The sequence below is a fragment of the Molossus molossus genome, unplaced genomic scaffold (genome assembly GCF_014108415.1).
Source record: "Molossus molossus isolate mMolMol1 unplaced genomic scaffold, mMolMol1.p scaffold_m16_p_16, whole genome shotgun sequence".
Lineage (NCBI taxonomy): Eukaryota > Metazoa > Chordata > Mammalia > Chiroptera > Molossidae > Molossus > Molossus molossus.
Window position 1 is genome coordinate 11,876,525 of NW_023425351.1, and position 16,075 is coordinate 11,892,599.

General features: G+C 38.0%; 1 protein-coding gene across 1 annotated transcript; it reads left to right on the forward strand.

Annotated features, from left to right (window-relative positions):
• The first annotated feature begins 7,722 nt into the window (after positions 1-7,722).
• Positions 7,723-14,102, forward strand: MRPL15 (mitochondrial ribosomal protein L15). The gene is made up of 5 exons (XM_036264002.1): positions 7,723-7,945; positions 8,795-8,949; positions 9,526-9,691; positions 12,963-13,086; positions 13,575-14,102. Exons 1-5 carry the CDS (start codon positions 7,838-7,840, stop codon positions 13,910-13,912), a joined length of 891 nt encoding a protein of 296 aa, XP_036119895.1. The 5' UTR covers positions 7,723-7,837; the 3' UTR covers positions 13,913-14,102.
• The last annotated feature ends 1,973 nt before the right edge of the window (positions 14,103-16,075 follow it).

Here is a 16,075-nt window from a genome sequence, read left to right on the forward strand (position 1 = left end):
CTAAGTCAACAGAAACAAAGTAAAAATGAACACATGGGACTACATCAAACTAAAAACTTCTTCACAGCACAAGAAACAATAATCAAAATGGAAAGGCAACACATGTATGGGAGAACATCATTGCTAATGATACATCAGATAAGGGGTTAATTTCCAAAATATATAGAGTACTCATACAACTCAACAAAAGGAAGACCAAGAACCCAATTAAAAAATGGGCAGAGGAGCTGAATAGACACCTCTCCAAACAGGACATACAAATGGCCAAGAGACAGATGAAGAAATGCTCAACATCACTAATCATCAGAGAGATGCAAATTAAAACAACAATGAGCTATCACCTCACACCTGTCAGAATGGCTGCCATCAACAAATCATCAAACAAGTGTTGGCAAGGGTGTGGAGAAAAGGGGACTCTAGTGCACTGCTGGTGGGATTGCAGACTGATGCAGCTACTATGGAAAACAATATGGTGTTACCTCAAAAAATTAAAAATTGAACTTCTATTTGACCCAGTGATCTCACTTCTAGGAATATACCCTAAGAAGCCTGAAACACCATTCAGAAAGAATATATGTACCCCCATGTTCATAGCAGCACTATTTACAATAGCTAAGACCTGGAAACAGCCCAAGTGTCCATCAGTAGACGAGTGAATAAAAAAGCTATGGTACATATACACAATGGAGTACTATGCAGCTGTAAGAAAGAAAGATCTCTTATCCTTTGAGACAACATGGAGGGACCTGGAAAGTATTATCCTAAGTGTAACAATCCAAGCCGAAAAAGACAAATACCACATGATCTCACTTATATATGGAATATAATGAACATAACATTCTGAGGAATAGGGTAGACCCAGAAACACGGAAGTAGGATACACACTGACAACCCTCAGAAGAGGGGGTTGTGGGGGGTGGGAAGAGATAAACCACAGAACTTATATGCATGTATGCATAACCAATGGACATGGACAATAAAGCCGGGGACGGGATGGGGGGGGGATGGGGAGGAGGGTGTCAATGGGGTAAAAAAGGAGAAACATCTGTAACAAAAATAAAATTAAAAAATAAAAATAAAAAAAAAGAAAGAAAGCCTGTCAGCCCTGGCCGGTTTGGCTCAGTGGTTAGAGCATGGACCTGTGGTCGAGAGAGACCGGGGATTGGTTCCCGCTAGGGGCATGTACCGCGGTTGCAGTTTGTCCCCTGCCTTGGTTGGGTCGTGTGGGAGGCAGCCACTCCATGTGTCCCTTTCATGTTAATCTCTCTCTCTCTCTCTCTTTCTCTCTCTCTCTCTCTCTCCCTGTATTTCCCTCACACTCTATCTGAACAAAAAAATGGAAAAATGTCCTTGGGTGAAGATAAAAAAAAAATTCAATAAATAAATTAAAAAAAAAAAAAAAAAGAAAGCCTGTCAGTCTGAAATACAGTTCTTTGTGGCCACGAAAGAGGCAAATACTGAAAACTGATTAGAGAATGCAAGTACAATAATTGTTGTAGCTTTTAAATTTGCAATAAATAAGTGTTTAGGAATATTATCATGCATGGTAATGTTAAAGAAAATACATGGCTTCCCTGGCTGGTTTGACTCAGCAGTTAGAGCATTGGCCCACGGACCAGAGAGTCCTGGGCTCAGTTCCCACTAAGGGCACGTACCTCGGCTGCAGTTTGTCCCCAGCCCCAGTTGGGGTCGTGTGGGTGGCAACCCCTCTTACATCGATGTTTCTCTCTCTCTCTTCCTCCCTCTCACCCTCCCGCTCTATCTGAGGATAAATGCAAAAATGTTCTTCGGTGAGGATAAAAAGAAGAAAAAGAAAATACATGGCTAACAGAAGTTAGAAAGTAAAAGGGGCTAGAAAGTGTGAAAAGTTAGGTGTGTCAATATTTTCATCTTACACAGAGAAGCTAATATATACTTTCGAAAGTTGAAAAATCCTATAAATGGATATTTAAAATACTTACATTATATTATTTAAATCTGCACAGTAAAGAAAAACATCAACAAAATGAAAAGACAAACAACTGAATGGGAGCACATATTTGCCAATGATATATCTGATAAGAAGTTCATATCCAAAATTTATAAAGAACTTATAAAACTCAACACCAAAACACAAACAACCCAATCTAAAAATGGGCAAAAGACCTGAACATAAGAAAGGATGCTCAATGTCACTAACCATCAGAGAAATGCAAATTAAAACCATAATGGAATATCATCTCACACCTGTCAGAATGGCTATCATCAATAAATCAACAAACCAGTGTTGGCAAGGATGTGAAGAGAGGGGAACCCTCATGCACTGTTGCTGGAATGCAGATTGGTGCAGCCACTGCAGAAAGCAGTACAAAATTACCTCAGAAAAAAAAAAATGGAACTGCCTTTTGACTCAGTGATTCGTCTTCTGGGAATTTATCCAAAGAAACCCAAAACACTAATTCGAAAGAATATATTTACCTCTATGTTCATTGCAGTGTTATTTACAATAGCCAATATTTGGAACCAGCCCAAGTGTCCATCAGTAGATGATAGATAAAAAAGCTGTGGTACATTTACACAAAGAATACTACTCTGCCATAAACAGGAATAAAAATTTACCCTTTGCAACAGCATCAGTGAACCTAGAAATTATTATGCTAAGTGAAATAAGCCAGTCAGAGAAAGACAAGCACCATAGGAATTCCCACATATGTGTAATTTTTTTTTTTTTTTTTTTTGGTATGTGCCCCTAGCGGGAACCAAACCCAGGACTTTCTGGTCCACAGACTCTCCAACTGCTGAGCCAAACCGGCCAGGGCCATATGTGTAATTTAATGAACTAAACTACCAAGCAAAATGGAGACAGACTCATAGATAGAGGGTAGGTTGACAGCTCAGGGGTCAGGGTGTTGGAGGGATTGAGCAAAAAAGAAAAAAAGAGAGAGAGAGAGAGAACTCGTGGGCATGGACAACAGTGTGGTAACTGGGGGAGTTGAGGGGATGGGAGGAGGTGGAAGAGGGTATATAGGGGATAAACGTTGATGGAAAAAATAAACTAAAATAAAAATAAAGTTGAAAACCTATAAATGGATATTTAGAGTACTTACATTATTTAAACTGCATTGTTTACCATGAGAGAACTAAAATGCTAAGAGGAAATAGTTCAAATTATCTAAATCTTCATCTAGCATAAGATAAGTGAACAAATATCAAAAATTGATAAAGCAATTAGCCCTGGCCAGTGTGGCTCAGTCAAGGCACATACCAAGGTTTTGGGTTCAATGCCTGGATGGGATGCGTAAGCGAGGCAACTGATCGATGTTTGTCTCTCTGTCTCTCTCTCTCCCTCTCCCCTCTCTCTCTCTTTTTTTAAATATCCTCACCCAAGGATACTTTTTTCCATTTATCTTCAGATAGAGTGGGAGAGAGAGAGAGAAACATCGATGTGAGAGAGACTCATTAATTGGTTGCCTCCCGCACAACCCTCACCATGGCCAGGAACCGAACCTCAACTGAGGTACATGCCCTTGACTGGAATTGAACCCAAAACTCTTTGATCTGAGGACTGATGCTCCACCACTGAGCCAAACCAGCCAGGGCTGATAGAGATATTTCTGACTTATAAATATGAAGGTAATCACCAGAAGAAATAAAAACAGAAAAGTTAAAAGTGATTGTCTATGGAGAACTATTGCTTCTCATTATCACCCTTATGTACAACTTTTTTTCATAAGTGTATGCATTACTATGCCTGTAGTAATCTAATAATGGAAATTCCTTTTCTCTACCTGTTTCCACCCCTGCCAAATGTGTGATCTCATTTAGGGAGATTAGATGGGCCAGTTTTATGTGTCTGTTTTTGTTTTTGTCTTGTTTTTTAATCTCAGAAACAGAGGGTTTAATTGTTCAGATTCTTCATAATGTATTATCATTATGGTTCATACAAAGCACCTGCTGTGATGAATTTATCTGCTTTCATTTTCAGCCCCCCACTCTCATTCTCTATTCACCTTGAGAATTTTCTTTTTTAATAATGAGTTCAAAGGAATTAATCTGTTGACAAACTGTCAGCCACTGGGATAGATGGGGAAAGACTACTTGGGAATGTGGGAGGAAAAAGTCCTTCTCAAGGGACTTCAAATTATGCCATCTTTACAAAGTTAATTTCATTCTTTTTATATAATGATTCAGTAATAACTATTAACTTGGGCTGGAAATAGGATGGACCTTAACTAGTTGGGATGTTTTCTTATTACAAGTTCTCCTTAACCTGATTTACACAGGGATTAGCATTTGGGTACTTAATAAATATTAATTTGCAATGGCAGTGTTGATGTAAAACTTCTACAGGCTTACCAAAGGATTAATGACTTATTCACCACGTACCCTTAATTACATTCTTACAACAGAGATGAAATTCATCAAATTACTTTGACAGTTTTATATGCTTAATCAACATACTGGATATGGGATAAACAAATAAGGAAGCTACAATTTAACTACAAACAACTATTACTTCCACCATTATTAACTGATGTCCACCAACAACATTACATGACCTACATAACAAAGAAGCATCCACTTCCAAGAACAGCACATAGTTTTATATTTCTTGTATCTCATTTATTCAATAAACATTTTTCCATTATAAGAAATGTTACTGGTATCAACACTCACCCAAAAGTTAATTACTTAATGCAAACAATGATTTTTCTAGGTAGAGAAAAAAAATGTTTATGTTTCCATAGATTAGGTCATATTTTGCAGTATATTTTACAATTTTCGTCCCAGGTGTATGAAATTTCTAACAAGAAGATAATGAAATGTGTTGAATTGAAAACCTTTCAAGGTAGAAACTAGTTTCCATTTTTCCCCTATTTTTTTTTTTTTTGTACTTCTGATACTAATGTAATAACCTGGTTATTAATTAACAGGAAAGGAGCAAAGAGAGACTGGATAACATATAGGCATGGCATTTGTACAGCTTCACCAGGAAGCTGCAGTTTAACTTTCCAAGTCTATTCCCCAAAGATTGATGGGGGGAAGGACTGGACAAAGGCAGTTTAGACACATGCCCAGTAAGGTATGGGTGTTGTGGGAAGATGCTTACCTATCAGTCACACCTGGGAACAGGTCAGTGGCCAGAATAGGCGTGGCCACTGCAAACGAGGAAAGATTTGCTATTTAAACTCCTGAACAAAGGGAGTTCCCCCTCTTGGCTCTCTTGCTTGCCCTGCTCCTGGCTCTCCTGTTGCAGGTGGTCACTCCCCTGCATTTGTCCACATGGCCCACAGCCACGTGGACTCCACACAATGGACTAATGGACTGTGACTAGCCTGATGCCTGATGCTACACTGGACTCAACTCCACCATTGAATGGGAACTTGGGACACTGGCTTTGCTTCTAGCTATGCTGAAACCACCAGTTGCATATTTTCCAGGACTGGGTTAAGAGAAATGGGACTTTGCAATCTGAGGAATGTAACTCTACATAAATAAAAAACCACTCATTCTCCTATGCCAGTCTTAGAGAATTCTTTTTTTCTCAAGATATTGTAAGAACCCCACTTTCAGGGAGAAATTCCACCAGTGCACTTCTCCAGTAACAATTCCAAATAGAGTCTAGACTTTATCTTCATATTGTTTTATAGAACTCATATATTTGTATTTTTCTTTTATTTGTACTATTAGATTTATAAGAGGTCTACATATTTTTTTATCTTTAAAAAAATATTCAGTTTTAGAAAGCCTCCCCTACTAGATTTCAAACAACCTGGGAACAAGATCTTGTTTGATTTTAGTAACTGTATTTTTCAGTAACAAGTTCAGTGTCTTGTTCATAAATATTGCTTAAATAAAAAAATGAATTCAGCCTTTTTTTGTAGTTATTTTATATTTGATTTACAATAATTTCCAAAAGCTTTAGTTAAACATAAAAGGTAACTGCTGTGGATGAAAAAGGGGCCACATACCAAACCTGACAAGCTCAGGAGAAGCCTGCATGGTGAGCCTTATATATTAAGAGGCTGAAAGTAACAACATAGGATGGTTTTAACATAAAAATTCTTAACTAAGAGGCTGAAAGTAACAACATAGGATGGTTTTAACATAAAAATTCTTAACTAGAAGTGAGTCATGGCTGGTAGTCAGGTCCTGGGCCTATAGCTTCCTTGACAAAGGTCAATCTTTACCTTAAGCCTGTCTATTGTCTTTGTTGTATCTAAGATACATTACCTTTGGAATGTCTGAGAATCTTCTTTTCAAGACCCCTCAGGGCACACCCACACACCAGAGCTCAAGAGCACAGAATCCTTCATTGTTATCTTGTTTCGGGAACATCATCTCTATGTGCTGTAAATGTTAACTATCCTATATCCACCAATGTAAAAAAAGTATGTGTCTGTGCGTTTCATTCTTTATCCGATGTCAGAGACATCCCCCCACTTTGCTTTCTCCTGCCCTCTAAACTACCATTAATGAACTTCATTTAACCTTGGTTGTGTCTCTTTTTTATTCTAACATATAAAATAAGCTGTGAAACTGCCATTCTCTGGAGCATTTTCTCAGTTCGTTGAGATTTTGCTTCCTGGCAGTTGTCATCAGTTTGGCTCAAACAAACTCATAAAAATTCTCTACAGGTTTGGATGTTTCTTCTGTCAACACTGCCCTCCAAAAACTTATTTCCTATTTTTACTGAACAGGTATGGACACAGATGGTAATAGTATTAGCCAAACATTTAACAGCTGGACCCTGAGTATTTTCTTAAAAAAATTCGTTTTGTTGTTAAAAATATTTATTAAAAACATACAATTGTTGTCCGTCCCTACTTGCACATATTCAGTTTGTGACTGCTAATAGCAATCAGCAGGGAAAACTCCCCAGGAAGACAGTGACATATAAAAAAGAACAACAAAAAGAAAGAAATGGTCTTCTATATTAGCCTCACCTAAGACAAAATTTGAGAAGCTGACATTTTTAGAGTACCAATGTTAGGTGTTTTGTGCTCTATATATTCAATTTTTATAATATAAACATACTAGTTTGTAACAGGAGGCAGTGTAAGTTTGAATCCTGGCTCTGCCGATGGTTGTGAGACCTTGGTCAAGCTACCCCACCAACTTTTCCAAGCCTTAAAAGGTAACAACATCTACTTTCCCCAATGGTTGTTTAATCAGATAAATCGAGTAAGACCTACGTACTCAACAGTGTCGGCCGCTTACCACGCCTCAGTGCGGTAGTGAAGGTAAATGGCATAAATACAGGGAAAAGGTAAAATACCAAGTGGCTCAAAGCACAGATGCACACGGATGAGAACGCATGGTTTGAATCTTATTCACAGGTTGGTATTAGCCAGGCATTTTAATAGCTGGACCCCAAGTATTTCCTTAAAATTTTTTTGCTAAAAATATTTATTAAAAACATACCACCGTTGTCCGTACCTATTTGCACATATTCAGAGTTATTTTCTTATCTTACCGTATGTGATTACCTAAACTCAAGGCTATTAAATTAGCGCGTTATTTACTCCCGGGCCCACGTTGAGCGCAGAGAAGACACTGCCTCAAAAGGACCCAGGCCCAACACCGACGCCAGGATCCAGGCGCACAGCGTCCCCAGTGCCTGGCGGAAGACAGTACTGGACGCGGCGGGCCCCACGTCAAGGCGCGAACTCTCAAGACATGATCTCAAGGGGGGGAAAAAAAGGCCGGACTCCAGGTTCCAGGCGCACCGGGGCGGAGGGCGCAGCGGACGCTGCAGCACGACAGGGGCGGGGCCCCGGCCGTAAAGCAGCGTCCCGAGACCACACGCGCGGCGAGGTGGCCGAAGGCGCCGGTGGAGATTCCTGCCGAGCGGGCCATGGCCGGTCCCGTGCGAGGCGGTGGGCCCAGGGCTCTGGACTTGCTCCGGGCCCTGCCCCGTGTGAGTCTGGCCAACTTAAAGCCGAATCCAGGCTCCAGGAAGCTGGTAAGTGGCTGGTGACGGTGCGGGGAAGAGCTGGGGGACCGGGACGATGAAAGCGGCCTTTCGCTGCCGGTGGTGCCTGAAGAGTCCTGTCCCGAAGGGTGTCGGGATGAATGTAGGCTGCAGAGCCCCTGTAGTCTTAGTTACAAAGAGGATAATCTCCCCACGTGGTCCCGATTCTTAATAAGGTTTATATTAGGAATAATTAAGTTGATTAGGGAGGAGGAGCGAGGTCGCAAGAACTACAGAATGATTGCCTTATTGAAAACTGAATTTAAAATGAAGTGCTTTTCCAATATATTTTTGTCATTATGGGGAAGATTTAAATTGATTTACGTTAAACGTCTTTTTTGCAAATCACTGAATATAGCTCTGAAAAGCTGTTCGTTGACATACTGTCATTTAAAAAAATCAAATACGTTGCTTTTGTGAGGTGACAGGAAATTTTTTCTTTAAGTTAATCTTTAAATAAAATAATATATGTAACAATTACATGTTTACCATTATTGCAAAATAAACCTTCTTGAATATCCTGTACCACTGCTGTGGATGTTTAATTCTAGGCTTTTTTCAGTGCCAGCCTGTCACAGAATCCTTATCCCCACTCCATCCTTGGATCGTTGCCTTTGAAACACAGCTGGGACTTTGACTGTAAGAATCAGCCACAGCTTCAGAGTCAAAGATACTGATTGAGAGTGTGTTGACATTAAAGCAGTTAGAATTGTGTTGGGCACATAGTAGTTTTAGCTAGTACTGGTTGGTTGGATGAATAAATGGCATAAATACAGTGAAAAGGTAAAATACAGTTTTAAAAAAATGCATCTGTAGTTCATAAAAGTATTTTCCTTGTAGGAAAGACGACCAAGAGGTCGGAGAAGAGGTAGAAAATGTGGCAGAGGCCATAAAGGAGAGCGGCAGAGGGGAACCCGGCCTCGACTGGGCTTCGAGGGAGGCCAGACCCCATTTTACATCCGAATCCCCAAATATGGGTTTAATGAAGGACATAGGTAAGGTTGCTTTTGCTTCTTAAAGTAAAACCCCTAATATTCACTGAGAATCACCTAAAAAATATCTTGGTAGAAATTTAAATTCACTTTGAAACCAACTTTGGCTACTGTTTCTCTGAACCATTTTTGGTAAGGAAATTTAGCCTGGATCGGTAGGAAAAAAACCCCAGACACTGCACTCAGACCTGCAAATGGATATAATAATCCCTGCTTTCGTGGTTCTTTGGAGGCTTAGCAAAATATATATAAAAATGTGGCCCATAATTGTCACCCAGTAATTAATACATAATTCAGATAATGGGTTAAATTTTCCACAAATTTATTTATTTGTCTAAATGAGTGAAATAAATGCTTAGAGAGTTAAATTATTTTTAGGGAAACAAAGGAAGTACTGGTTTTGTATCATTACCAAAAATCAAGCAGTATTACATGTTTTTGTTGTATTCAGGAGGGTTTTATTTTGTTAAAACTGTCTAAATTGATGGAGGAAACAGGACAAAGCTTTGACTTGATTTGGAGAACTTAGAGAAAGATAAGTTTGCTATGTTTTTCAACTGTTATTTTCTTGTTTTGTAGCTTCAGACGTCAGTATCAGCCTTTGAGTCTCAGCAGACTACAGTATCTTATTGATTTGGGTCGAGTTGATCCTACTCAACCTATTGACTTAACCCAACTTGTCAATGGAAGAGGTGTGACCATTCAGCCACTTAAAAGGGATTATGGTGTCCAGCTGGTAGAGGAGGTAAATCTGGATTAGATTTTTTTCTGGAGTAACATAGAACGCTATTTCTGATTTCCATTTAATCAACACTTGGACTTTATTTTTATCCTTTTGAGTTGTCATAACAGCGATTGTGTTATACTCTAGTGGTTTCAGAAAGCCAGCATTTTTCATTGAGGGATCTCTGGTTCCCTTATCCTGGAATGCTCTTCTCCTGTGTATCTGCCTATTCCGCTTCCTCTGTCATTTCCTTTGTTTCTATGTTCAGATTTCATCATACCAGAAAGATCTTTTTGACATTCGCTTGTGAGGGAGCTCTCCCACCCCTGCAGTCATCCTGTGTCTGCCTTACCTTGCCCAAAGTATTTTTCTTTGAATATAAGGACACCTGACATTTATTACCAACTAATGTATTTATTTTTTATTGTCTTCCTCACTATTATGTAAGTTCTTTGAGAACAGTTACTTTGATTCATTACTCTATTTTCAATATTGGCTCATGGTAATCACTCAGCTAATATCTATGGAGGAAAGGGATAAATCAGGTCCAATTCTAATTGCAGTAAAAAGTGTTCTATTTATAGTAATTGGCCAGGAGTATCAAAACCAAATAAACTTGTGCATTGTTAATCAACTACTCTTGTTTCTTATACATCAATAATATGGCTGTGTCCACTAGAGGGAAGCATATGTTTATGGAAAAACCTTTTAAGATTCCTTTGAAAAAGTAAGCCTTGTGAATAAAAGCATTCCAAATAAAATGATTTTGAAAAGAGAATACCAAATATTATAATTAAACCTCAGTATTGTACTCTGAATGTATAAGGGAATACACTGTAATTAACCTGTGGAAAAATCCATGACCTCACCAGCCATTAAACTGCACATCCCAACAGCTTTTAAGCATGTTTCAGTTAATCTAGCAGAGATAATTCTGAAAACTACACCAGGGCAGTGATTGAGTAAGTATAGTTACACATCATTTACAACTTTGTAAATTGGTTAACCTTTTCTGGATTTCAGATTTGCAGTAAATAGTGTCTATTAAGACTGTTAATTATTCTTCAGCGCAAAAATACCAATTTGGGAATATATATTCTAAAACAGCAATTTTCAACGTTTTTCATCTCATGATACATGTAACTAATTACTAGAATTCTGCAACACTCCAAAAAATGTATTTTTTTGCCGATCTGACAAAAAAAATTAGGCATAATTTGATTCATTCACACTGGATGGCAACTGTTATGTTGACTATTATCATTTTTAAACTTAACAGTCTAAGACAGCAGTTCTCAACCTGTGGGTTGCGACCCCTTTGGGGGTCTAACGACCCTTTCACAGGGGTCACCTAAGGCCATTGGGAAACATATTTCCGATGGTCTTAGGAACCGAGACACCGCTCCTCTATTCGTATGCAGGTGGGTCTGCCCATCTGCAGATACGCCCACATACAACATGAGGAACTGTATTAAAGGGTCGCGGCATTAGAAAGGTTGAGAACCACTGCTCTAAGGGAAAAGAGGTCAGTGCCCCTGACTAGATAGTCAGGTATTGCATGTTCTAAAAGTTCTGATGGCACACCAGTGTGCCGAAGGACACTGGTTGAAAATAGCTGTTCTAAAGGAAAAACAAAAAACCCCTAACTAATACAAAGATATCCCTAAAAATGCTTTCTATAACACTGAAAATAATGGAACTAACCCCAGTGCCCAAGGGTGGGGAAATGGTTCAGCAATTATGGGCATAGTAAGTAAAAATCACAAATAATAAGGTAAAATGTTATTTTACTGAGTCTACAGTGCCATTAATTATACAGATGAAGACAGGAATCATACATAGAGAAAATGTGTCTTGAAATTGATGGAATATTTTTGAAATACATTAAATGTTTATAATTAAGAAAAGGAACTTGGTTGGGGCCAGCTTATTTCAGCCACACCAAATTAATTAAATATTTTTGTCACTGCAAAACGTAGGGTCATGCCACCATCTTTTTATTTTTGTCAGAATGTTTTGAAATTAAAGTAAAATATAACACATCCTAACTAAAGTGACCAAAAACAGAACTTTAAAGTTTAGTATTACATTTTTTTGTTGTTCATCCTCACCCTAGGATATTTTTCCATTGATTTTTAGATAGAATGGGAGGAAAGAAGGGAGCGAGGGAGAGAGAAACATCGATGTGTAAGAGACACATCAGTTGTTTGCCTCCTGCTGGTCCCCAACCGGGGCTGGGGATCAAACCTGCAACCCAGGTACATGCCCTTGACCAGGAATTGAACCCGTGACCCTTTGGTCAATGGGCCCATCCTCTAACTGCTGAGCCAAACTGGCCAGGGCCAGCATTTTTTTTAGTATTGACCATTCTCAGGAAAGATAGACATTATTATTATTATTGTCAGTTTAGATGCTCTAATAAAGTCAGTAGTGAATGCAAAGTAAATTTCTGTTCTCTTTTGCCTTTTTTCCTAGAGGGGGCTTTGTTCTCTTGCTGGTTCCAGCCCACACACCCTCCTCTTAAGCATTTCTTTCTTGTCCTCTTGCTTATTTAGGGATCAGGAAGTTAAGTTTTTTTTAATCTATATCATATGGCATAGTGAGGTTAAGAACACAGACACTTGTGTTTAAGCTCCCCAGATTAGAAACCTGGCTTTGTGATCTTGGGCAAGTTATTTAACCTCTGTTTCAGTATGACATTGGTTTAGCAGTAATTCTATCATAGAGTTGTTATGAGGATTATACAGTCTACAAATAATGAAGTACTGGGAATGGGTAGTTAGGTTGGTGTCTATTAAATACATAAATGAAAATAATCATTCCTGCTTACAGGGAAAGAAAATTGGTAAAACAAGATGGTCTAAAAAAATGTAAAGGAATTTGATTTTGTTTGACAGGAGGTCAAAGCACAGGTATTTAAAGTAGGAATGACTAAAAGATAAAAATTAAAAAAAAAAAAGTAGGAAATGCCCTGGCCAGTGTGGCTCAGTTGGCTGAGTGCTGTTCCATGCAGTGAGAGGTTGTCAGTTTGATTTCCAATCGGGGCCCATGCTCAGGTTGCTGGCTGCATCTCCAGTAATGGTTGTGCAGGAGGCAGCCAACCAATGTTTCTCTCCCTCACCCTTTCTCTCTCTCTCTAAAACCAATAAAAACATATTTAAAAATGAAATAAAGTAAGAACGACTGTTACATTGTAGGAACTTTGGAGGAGAAAACACTGTAAAAAGGAAGCTTGCTATAATTACTTTTGTTCAAACTATCTACTAACAGACTTTGTTCTGACTTATTATAGGGTGCTGACACCTTTAAGGCGAAAATTAATATTGAAGTACAGTTGGCTTCAGAACTAGCCATTGCTGCAATTGAAAAAAATGGCGGTGTTGTTACTACAGCCTTCTATGACCCAAGAAGTCTGGGTAAGCTTGTTCTGCAGTTGATTTCTTCTCTTCCTCTTTGTCTCATCCTGGCTACCATATTAGGATTTTAAAAGTCCTTATGGTTCTTTGATTTGCAGTTCAGGACCTTGGTTTTCTGTTTTAGGATTTCTTTGTGGTTAGTGGGGCTTCATCTTCTTTTAATATACTTAAGCCAGTATATCATAAAAAAGTTTAGTTTTTATTTCTAAACATGAGGCTTAAATACAATGTTACCTATGTATAAGAAATCCATTATTCATTGGTAACCCAGGAGTAACTTTGACTTTTAAGATGCAAACTTTTGAAAAATGAAGCATTTTCATTTGCTTACATAAGACAAACCTACTTATAAAAAATGTTCTTAGAATTATGTTCTGATCTTGATAATATTATAAAAATAATAATTAAAAGAAATAATTATTAAAGAAGGTTATTATGTATATAGCTAATATTTGCATCTTTCTTTTTTTATTTAAAATTTTTTTTAGAAATTCTGTGCAAACCTGTACCATTCTTTCTGCGGGGACAACCCATTCCAAAAAGAATGCTTCCACCTGAAGTCCTGGTCCCATATTACACTGATGCAAAAAATCGTGGTTATCTGGCAGATCCTGCCAAATTTCCTGAAGCAAGACTTGAACTTGCCAAGAAGTATGGCTATATTTTACCTGATATCACTAAAGATGAACTCTTCAAAATGCTTAGTACTCGAAAGGATCCAAGGCAGATTTTCTTTGGTCTTGCTCCTGGATGGGTGGTGAATATGGCAGATAAAAAAATTCTAAAACCTACAGATGAGAATCTGCTCAAGTATTATAGCTCATGAATTCCCTTTCAAGAAAGCAGAGTTGTAAGAGAGTACTGGAAAAGGGAATGAAACATGTATCTATCATTGCATTTTCTTAATTTGTGATTCTCCAGATGCCTTTTTTCTTCAATGTTTTCAGTGTAATAAATAATATATTTTTTTCTTTTTTATCTAAAATAAAAATATAATAAGGTAGGACTGCAAAGAGGAACTGAAATTGCATGAATTTTATCTCAAGATACAAACCCCCTGGTGGTCTGCCAAAGGAAGATTATAACATTTAGAATATTTCTAGCTGATTTTTTCCATGATCTTTTCATCTAGATTTTGTCCTGTCATTATTGTGAATCAGAACAACCATGCAAGTGGGATGAGCTTGATATTCAGGCCTGCTCAGTCAAGGTTAGAACAGTTGCTAATGAGCTGGTGCCCCTTCTTATTCAGTAGCTTCAAGGAAGCTCTGCTACCCAGTGATAAGACAGTAAGCCTCCAACTCAAGGAGATTCGGAATGTGAGTTTAAGGTTTAAGACTGGTGAATGGCTTCTAAGTACGATATTTGCTTAACAAAATTGCAACAAAAATTCCAAGTGAATTTTCTTAACTCTAATGTATAGACAATTCATGAACAAGCCACTAATATTTTTTCTTCAAGAAAGTATTCTAACTCTTGTTCATGTACATTTACTAATTTCATAGATATAGGGACCTTTGTCTTTCAGTCATTTTAAATGATGTTGAAAAATTGTTCAGTGAGAATATAAGCCATAAAAACAATTGAAGTGAAAGTTACACAGAGTTAATGTAAAGGATTCAGCCACCAGGAAGCTTACTTAGGTTTTCACAGATATGTTATCTGTATCACAGGAGAAGAAAAATGATTCCCGGCTATGTATTTTCTTAATAGCATGGCCAGTGTGGCTCAGTGGTTGAGCATCACCCATGCACCAAGAGGTCTCCGGTTCAATACCCAGTTGTTACATGCCCAGGTTGTGAGCCAAATCCCCAGTGGGGGGCATGCAGGAGGTGGCCAGTTGATGTTCTCTCTCATTGATGTTTCTATCTCTCCCTCTCCTTTTTTTTCCTCTCTCTCAACTCAATAAAGAAAAATAAATAAAAATTAAAAATCTAAATGGTACAATATTTTGTTTTGTTAACTTATTTACCTCATATACTGCTGACCTGAGATTCAATTTATAAAATTAATTTATGTACCAAGGTTATATTTCAATTTTTATTCAGGTTTATACAGTTTTGCTTGTTACTAAACCATTTCTTAATACAGAACTTAGTAGAATCACTGTCAGGACCATCTTCCATGATAGCCACCTAGGAATTCTGAGGACAGGCATCAATTTAAAAACATGTTTTTATTTTTCAGAGACCCCAAGTGACAGAGTTGGGGTGTTGGATTAGTTTTGGCTCCATTGGTTGGCACCCCAAATCACAGTTGCTTGAATGAGCTGAAGTTTATCTTTTTCTCACAGACGGAGTGCCGAGATCAGTTCAATGTTGATTGCTGGCACTGCTCCACAAAGTCTCAGAGCGCATGACTTCTCCCTGTTTAGCCCTTTCATCTCTAGAGTGAGATGTGTATATTCATGATCCAAATAGAGAGCAACAAGGAATCAGCTTTTCCTAAGGAATATTTGTAAAAGCAGCCACACAAAACTTATTCAGAAATTCCGTTGGCCAGAACTTGGGCACAGTCCTTTCCTGCAAAGGGCCCTGGAGTCTTTACCTTGGTAGCTTATATTCTTAGATATCTTGTTATGATGGGTGAATAAGAGAGTATATATTGGATAACCAACAGGGAAATTGATAACTAATTTGTTATAGACTTCAACCCTTAGGTTAATTGACTTATAATAGACATAAGAAAAATGCAGAATTCTTTAATTTTATGTTTAATATATACACTATTTTGGAATGCTTAATTCAGCAAGCTGAAAGTCATTAAGTTGATTAATTTGTCAGTCCTGGTAAGCAAATGTTTTTGAATGAGAGTGATGACATAGCACCAGAAACCATCTGAGAATAAGCAGTTACTTTTTTCTGTGCCTGCCTTTTCTAAACATTTGACAAGAAAGCCATCTTACAGTTCCTATGTTAGGTATCCAAAAAGTTATATTTGAATACAGGGTATGGAGGAAGAGAGATGATAGGTTGCAAGGGAAAATGCC

Excerpts from the sequence above, each read along its gene's own strand:
- MRPL15 (XM_036264002.1), top strand. The coding sequence starts at position 7,838 with ATGGCCGGTCCCGTGCGAGGCGGTGGGCCCAGGGCTCTGGACTTGCTC. Across the intron at positions 8,950-9,525 it reads GGGTTTAATGAAGGACATAG|CTTCAGACGTCAGTATCAGC; the intron begins GTAAGGTTGCTT and ends CTTGTTTTGTAG. Across the intron at positions 9,692-12,962 it reads GTGTCCAGCTGGTAGAGGAG|GGTGCTGACACCTTTAAGGC; the intron begins GTAAATCTGGAT and ends GACTTATTATAG.